This window comes from Spermophilus citellus, assembly GCF_964194105.1.
Source record: "Spermophilus citellus genome assembly, chromosome: 3".
In the NCBI taxonomy this organism is placed as follows: domain Eukaryota; kingdom Metazoa; phylum Chordata; class Mammalia; order Rodentia; family Sciuridae; genus Spermophilus; species Spermophilus citellus.
In genome coordinates, this window is record NC_138184.1 from 175,907,197 (window position 1) to 175,914,860 (window position 7,664).

The following is a 7,664-nucleotide window of genomic DNA, read 5'->3' on the forward strand; positions in this document are numbered from 1 at the left end:
GAATCCATATATGGTGATGTATAGGCTAAGGAACCAGCATGCAGCATCCCCATTGCCTGCTACTTTGAAACACTAATCAAGAATTAATTATCTTTCACCTAGCATTAGCCTCTTAATTCTAGTTTCTTTTAGAGAATCGTTTTGTCACCATGAGAATATTTTGAGGACTTCATTTGCCATGTTACAGAGTATATGCTCCGTAGATGCCCTTGTAAAATTTCAATTGATTTTGGTTTCTAGAAAAGCAGAGCTTCTCCTAAACAAATAGATATTTTAAAATCCTCTAAGTATTGGATGAAGAAATGAATTCGTTTCTTTTTGGTTAGAGATTTATTTGGAGACAACCTATATAGCAAGTCTACAGAGTTTTCTGTGTGTGGTTTTAAATTAGTTTATTTCTCTGGCCATTGTGAATCGTTTCCTTTGTTATTCATTTTCTTTCTCCATCCACCTCTCACTAATGTTGTTTTGACTTTTGTGTATCCAAATAGTTCACCTTAAATCCTTTTTGCAGCAAGACTAGAAGATACACACACACACACACACACACACACACACTCCTTCCTATATAGACTATTCTGAATAGTGACTAAAGAAGAACAGCTTAATTGTAGTCTTTAGGCTTCTAATGAGTTTCTAGCTAAATATTTGAGATGACAGCATAGTCCTTTCCTTTGCAAACAGCTAGTCTGAGAATTATTTTCGAGTCTATGAAGATATGAATCCTAATACAAACCCAACAAGTACATGGCTAAGTGTTGGGCATCCTCTAGTTCGGGTTTACCAGAGAGTGATGCTTCCTGCATTATTAGGGCTATTAATCAGTGACCTTCTCTGGTTGGCCAAAATCACTCCTAAAGACATTGGCTAGCCAATTTTAATATAAATAAATAAATAAAGTCCTTTACTGTAAACTGAACTTTTTTTTCTCTCTCTCTCTCTTCTGTGTCCTTCCTTTGGCAGACAGAGGTAACATTACGATTTAGGAAAAGTCAGTGGGTGGGAACTTTTTGTTTTCATTGATGAATTTTTGTGAGCATCTCTCTCTCTCCCCTCAGCCTTAGAATCTTTCCCTGGAGTTTCTATTTTATGGTCCTAATATTACTTCATTGTTTTTGTAAATATTTCACTTCCACTTTAATTCTGGATGAGAATGGGGGATTTGACTACAAGAACAAGTATTCCCTGTGACCCTGGACAATCTGCTGCAGTCACAGCTCCCCAGTGGTTAAGAAACTAGGAGACGGTGTTTAGCAGTCCTTTGCTTCCTCTTTAGCAAACTGATAGGTGGGGCAGTTAGCAAATGGATTCAAAGTTTGGGCCCTGAAATGATAATAAATTCCTTTGGTTTCCAAAATTTACAGGGGTGGTAGCTTTGTGAAAACAATCCTTCCTTTGGTTACTTAGCTGCTGTCATTAAGGCATTTAAATCAACAATGAAATTAAGAGCAGATGTATTACATAGGCTGGACCTCTTTATTAGCTACTAATGCCGTTAATGATAATTCACTCTCATTAACAAGTACATTAAACCAAATCCCCCAAATCAGATTCTTCCCTCACCTCTTCTTCTCCACTCAATAATACAGAGCCTCAAAATACAGTTGGGAGGAACGTTTGAGGTCAACGACAGGCAGCATTGGCAGAAGGGAAAATTCTGTTTCGACAGCCGGTAACTTCTGTGTTCTGGATTTTCCCCGGAGTTCCCAAGCCACATCCTCAGAGTCTCTCAAACCGCAGGCCCCTGAGCCCAACCTGCATGATCAGAACAGATTCACAGATGCCCTGGTTGGGTGCAGAGGACAGAAATGAAACTTCTAGGGCTTGAGTGGGTGGAGCAGGTGCTCCACCAGGCCCTGGAGGCAAGAGGACCACCTGCAGTTGTAGCCAGGTGCCATAGGCTTCTGTCCCACCCACTTCAGTGGGCCAGTGAAGACAACTCTCCCCCCAGCACTCGGTGGAGGGGGGCCCATCTCACCCCCTACAGCTTTGCCATCTAAGAAGATGTTTTAGACAGAGGGTCTAGGTGGGAAAGTGACCTCCTTAGCATTGATAAATGTATATGTGTTCAATAATGTAAATCTGCAGAGTATTTAGTAGTGATGGCCAACCAGTCACCTAGCATTTAAATCCTACCACAACTATATGAAATGGATGCAGTTTGATATTGTTATTATTGTTGTAAGAAAACTGAGGTCCAGAGAAGTTAAATGAATTGCCTGATGACAGACAGCTTGTCAGTAAGAAAGCCAAGCTCTGAATTTATACAGCAAGATGTGACTCCGCTGTTAACCACTGCTCCACACAGTGTCTTAATTTAAGCAAAGGATAATTAAATCTGCACTGAATCTCTAAGTCTGCACAGTCAGTCAGAACTTGTACATTGTGTCCAACAAGTAAGGAGCATGCAGTTAAACTTGGGGAGGAAGTTTTTCTTTCTCATATAACAGACTCTTGTGTGTGAAAATCAGAACTAGCCAAAACATACCAGAGCCAAAAATACCAGTCATATATACTGGGGATGTAGTTTAGTTTGAGGCCCTGGGTTGTCCATCCCCAACATCACAAACACAAAAACAAAAAATATATATATCATTTGTATGGTTGGGGAGGTCTTTAAGAGAAGCATCACAATTTCTTTCCCTTAATGAATCTCTTTGGGTACTGCAGGAATCAGTATGTCAGTCACCACCTAACAATTATTTACTGAGCACCTATGGATTGGTGTGGTAATAACTTGGCCTTGGGTTAATTTCCCTCCATGATAATTTCTGATTAAAAAGAGATTGACCACACAGTGGGCTCACCCAGCACGGGATTTGCCTAGAGCCCCTAGTATGTAAAAGGAATAGGAAATAATTAAAAATCAAAATGCACTCTAATTCAGAATCGAAAGGCATCCCCACAAAGCCTGTGTGAGAATCTTGAAAGTTGGCAAATTAATGAGACTGTAGCCTGAGGTGAAGTCTGCACTTAGCCTCTGTAATTACAAAGAACCAAGACAGACCTCTTTGGGTCCTACAGATGAGCAAAAGAAAACAATTTCCGCACATCGGTGGAGTCATAAAGAATGCAAGAGCACTAATGCACTGGAGCCGTGGCCAGGGGGACAGCTGAGGCCGGGGCTGCAGCAGGAACCATCCAAATAGACTTTTGAGTCTCTTCAAGTCTCCTGCTTCACAGTAAGCAGAGAAGAGATGGTAGGAAAGGGAAAGAACTGAAGTGTCCTGAGCTCTCACAATATGCTGCCCTCTGGCCTCAACGAAGTCTTGTTAAGTTGCCCAGGCTGTCCTCAAACTTGCGATCCTCCTGTCTTAGCATCCCAAGCTGGGATCACAGGCATGCGCCCAGGGTAATTAATCAAATATTATCGTTTGGGCTGGGGATGTGGCTCAGGCGGTAGCGCGCTCGCCTGGCATGCGTGCGGCCCGGGTTCGGTCCTCAGCACCACATACAAACAAAGATGCTGTGTCCGCCGAAAACTAAAAAATAAATATTAAAATTCTCAAAAATAAAATAAACAAAGCATCACACTCTTAGCTATATGTGCATTAAAATCTTATAAAAAATAATATAGTTTGATAAGGTGTTTTAATATCTTCTATGACAAACTTTGGTTTTCATTATTGTACTTTTCCAAAACATTCTCTTGGACCCTAACTATTCTGGATGAACTATATACCGATAAAGATTTTTATTGAAATTTGATTATGTTTATAGACTAATCCAAGAATAAGTTACATCTTGATAATTAGCAATTTTATCTTTGAAGAACATCGCAGGTCACTCCATGTATTTAAGTTTTATTTTATGTGACTCAGTAAAGTCTTATCTTTTTTTTTTAATGTGTTCCACATGTTTTTTATATATGTGTCTATTCTAAGTCTCCTGTTCTCATGTTATAAAATTAGGAACTTTGCATCTTTTCCTATGCTTTGGGATAATTTAATGACATAATTGTACCTGTTGCTCACTAGTAGGCATAACTCACCTACATCACCTCCTCCAAAGCTTTTTTGGGACAGCATCAGCCATCATATTTTTTAAAGCCCTCTCTCTCAGTATTCAGAATTTGTATTAAAATTTCAAAGTTCACTCAACAATTTTGAGAATCAGGCAGTAAAAAGCTAACTCATCTACTTTCTTAGAATAGAACAAAGTGCAAAATAAGGATAAAACTAAATCTCAGACATCATATTTCTTTCACTTCTTTGGATTTCATTAGCTCTTGGCAAACATGATTTTTGCTTACATAAACTTTATTGATTCCAGTATGGTGCTCAAAAATGACTCATTCCTCTTCAGAGACCATGAATATTTCTACCCTCAATTTCTTAGGAAGGAAATTGAATTTAAAAGGTAGAATAACAAACAACAAATAACTGAATCAATTAGCTTTTCTTGAGCACACCCTGCCTCTATGCGTCCACACTGCAGTGTTGAAGAAATCATAAAAATAGCCGATGTTCTCATCAAGTTTTCCTTCTGGGGCAGAGAGCTGCCTTGTGTATGATGGTTTCTTCTCATGACGATGCTACGTAAATGCCAGGACAGCCCAGTGGTCTTTAGCCTACAGTTACTCTAACACCCGTAACAGCAGTTTCTTCTCCTTTATCCAGGATGTCTGTGTCAAGGCCTACCTAGCCCTTCGCCATCACACAAACCTGCTGATCATCCTGTTCTCCATGATGTTGATGACAGGAATGCCCCAGTTAACCAGCAAAGAAGATATCGAGTACATCCGGGATGCCCTGACAGTGGGGAAAAACGAGGAGGATGCTAAAAAGTACTTCCTTGATCAGATTGAAGTTTGCAGAGACAAAGGATGGACCGTGCAGTTTAACTGGTTCCTGCACCTCGTTCTTGGCATCAAGCAAGGAGAGAAACACTCAGCCTAATACTTTGGGCTGGAGTAAAAAACAACTCTGTGTTCTAAAGCTTTTAAATCGGCGCATCAGAGTCATCAAGCTTGTATTTAAAATGCAACAGGACATGGTGAGAGCTGGCACTTAACAGAGCTCCTTTCCTAGCTGAACTCCTCACTGGAGAAAAGAAACGATGGGCATCACCGACTGCTGGGCTTCTTTGCAGGTTTGTTTCTTCTCGTTCGTCTCAGTGATGCTGGAGGACATTTCGAGTTGAGACAGACTGATGATGTCCTTACGGGGCCTGATACTTTGACTATCTTATTGAGTGCTTCTGGAAATTCTTTAGAATAGTTGATGACATCTGTTTTACTCTCAATTTTGGTTCTCCTCCTGTGCTTTAAGCTCTCCAGGAAAAAAAGATGCAACTGTTGAAACCTTTGTCTCATTCCTCAAATGATGCTTCCAAACCTCCCCTTGGTGTTGGCAGATGTCAGTGGTGTGCTAAAAGCAAGGAAAGCATGTTAGTCTTTTCAGTATCTTTTGCAATCAGATTCTTTAACACTGTGCAGCTGAGATGCACAGAGGGGAAACCCTGAACTTTGCCCGCCTGCCTCCAGGGTAATGGATATCCAAAACAGAGATGAGACCTTTTATTATCTAATACAATGAGTGTGGCCTCCAGCACAGAAACCAGAAGTCACCAATAGGGCTCTTCTGGCCTGCACCTGCTCATTCCCTCTCTCCCTTCCTCCCTGACTCCCATCTTCTTCAGGTGAGACCTTTCTACAACCCTTTGTGAACCTGTGAGAACATCAAGGACATCTTTACCTTAGAACTCAAAACTTGGCTGAAAAAAGATTTGTATTCTAGGATTACTAGAATTATAAGTGCTAGTTTATGAAGATGTTTAGTGGATTTTTTAAAAAGTATGTTATTAAGGGAGGCATTCTAGAAAATATGATTTTATTAATATGATAGTTTCCACATGCTTTAATTTAAATTTTTGGTCTTAATATATATTTTTTTTTAATTTTTAATGGAAGAAGATATTTGTTATTTAAAGAGTTTGGAAGAACACTACTTATCTTACCCATTTCTTGATTTCATAGACTTTTAGACTTTGGTACATCCTGTATTTACTAAAAACAACTAAAATATCTTCCTTAAAAAAATTTCATCTCTTAAGTTTCTTGCCAGTTTCATCTCTTAAGTTTCTTGATTAACCTTACAGAGAGATCATTAAATTATTTATATAATATCTTTAATTATCTGTAGTTAATAAATTACATAAAAATAATTATGTTGATGGTGTCTACATTTAAGTATAATCAGATATAAATATATTTCTAATTTTTTTATTTTCAAAATGGATACCAGATGGACTTTGATGTAGCCCAGATCTTTCTTTTTTTGTGTATTAAAAAGCCAAGGGATGCTCAACTCTGGCTGCAAATAAGAACCACCAGGGACACTTTTTAAAAATACCCTTGTCTTCCCTGGGCACAGTGGTATGCACCTGTAATCCCAGGGAGGCTCCCTACAGGAGGCTGAGGCAGGAGGATCACAAGTTCAAAGTCAGCCTTGGCAACTTAGCAAGGTCCTAAGCAACTTAGCAAGACCCTGTCTCAAAATAAAAAAATTAAAGAGTTGGAGATGTGACTCCATGATTAAGTGCCCTGGGTTCAGTTCCAAGTACCAAAAACAAAACAAAACAAACTCTTGCCTGTGCCCCACTCTCAGGTTAAAATCTAATTAGCATTAGATGAGACCCAGACATCAGTATTTTTCTAAGTACTCCAAGGTGAATCTAATACTCAGCCAGAGTAAGAAGGTCTGCATGGCCTTTGGGGATATGGGTAGCTCATTGTCCACTGAGCTTTCTCCTTGCTCCTAAGTATCTACAAAGAACTCTTCTTCTTTGTCAAATCATCCTTTGTGTATACTTGCATGTGTGTGTAGTAAGGGTTACTGAGGATTGAACCCAGGAACACTCTACTACTGAGCTACAATCAGTCCCATTTAAATTTTTTTTTTTTTAATTTTGAGACGAGGTCTCACTAAGTTGCCAACGCTGGCCTGGAATCTCCTGCCTCAGCCTCTGCAGTCTCTGGGCCTACAGGTATGCACTACCACGCCCAGCACAACTCATCCTTTCAAAATCACACTCTAACCCCCTGTACAGAGAACCATGTGCTGCACTGAATTTAATTTCTCTTCATAAATGGAAGCTAAACATCTCACGGCATCTCTAGACCACAATCCCCCACCATCCTTTTGGAGAAGAACCAGAAAAAAGGTTCTTCCTGATTTAAAACAGGCAGCTTTGACTGTGTTTCTAAAGAACAGCCATGCTCAGGCCTTGTACAAATGCTGCTTTTCATTTCAATTGCTGAAATAATCACCTAAAGGAGAGAGGAATGGATTTATATTTAGCCTATTGGCACATATGCATACATACTTGCTCTTCAAATGAACCAATTATTTCATGAAGCTGATATACAGGTGTGTGTGTGCATGGTGCACCTGTATATACATTGAGCTTTATTCTTTCATATTCCAATGAGAGCTTAATTCAACTCTACCGGCTTGCAGATAAACAAAAATCAAAAATCATCTTTGTATGTTTCCTTCCTTTACTGTTTCCAGGGAATTGCATGACTAAGAATTTCTACACTTTTGAAAAGTTTCTAGAACTGGAGTCATCCTGCCACTGGGGCACTACCCACAACTCTCTGTTCAGTGCCAAATTAAAAGCCAGATCACAAGTAAAATGAATTCAGGCCAAAGCAACTTTTG

The 7,664-nt window shown here is 39.5% G+C and overlaps 1 protein-coding gene across 1 annotated transcript in view; it reads left to right on the forward strand.

Moving 5' to 3' along the window:
• The window catches only part of PIK3CG (phosphatidylinositol-4,5-bisphosphate 3-kinase catalytic subunit gamma), a 31,532-nt gene extending 24,341 nt beyond the window's left edge, over positions 1-7,191 (forward strand). Inside the window, exon 11 of the mRNA XM_081287257.1 lies at positions 4,620-7,191. Coding sequence (XP_081143383.1) covers positions 4,620-4,898 — 279 coding nt within the window. The 3' untranslated portion in view covers positions 4,899-7,191. The remainder of the gene's footprint in view (positions 1-4,619) is intronic.
• The last annotated feature ends 473 nt before the right edge of the window (positions 7,192-7,664 follow it).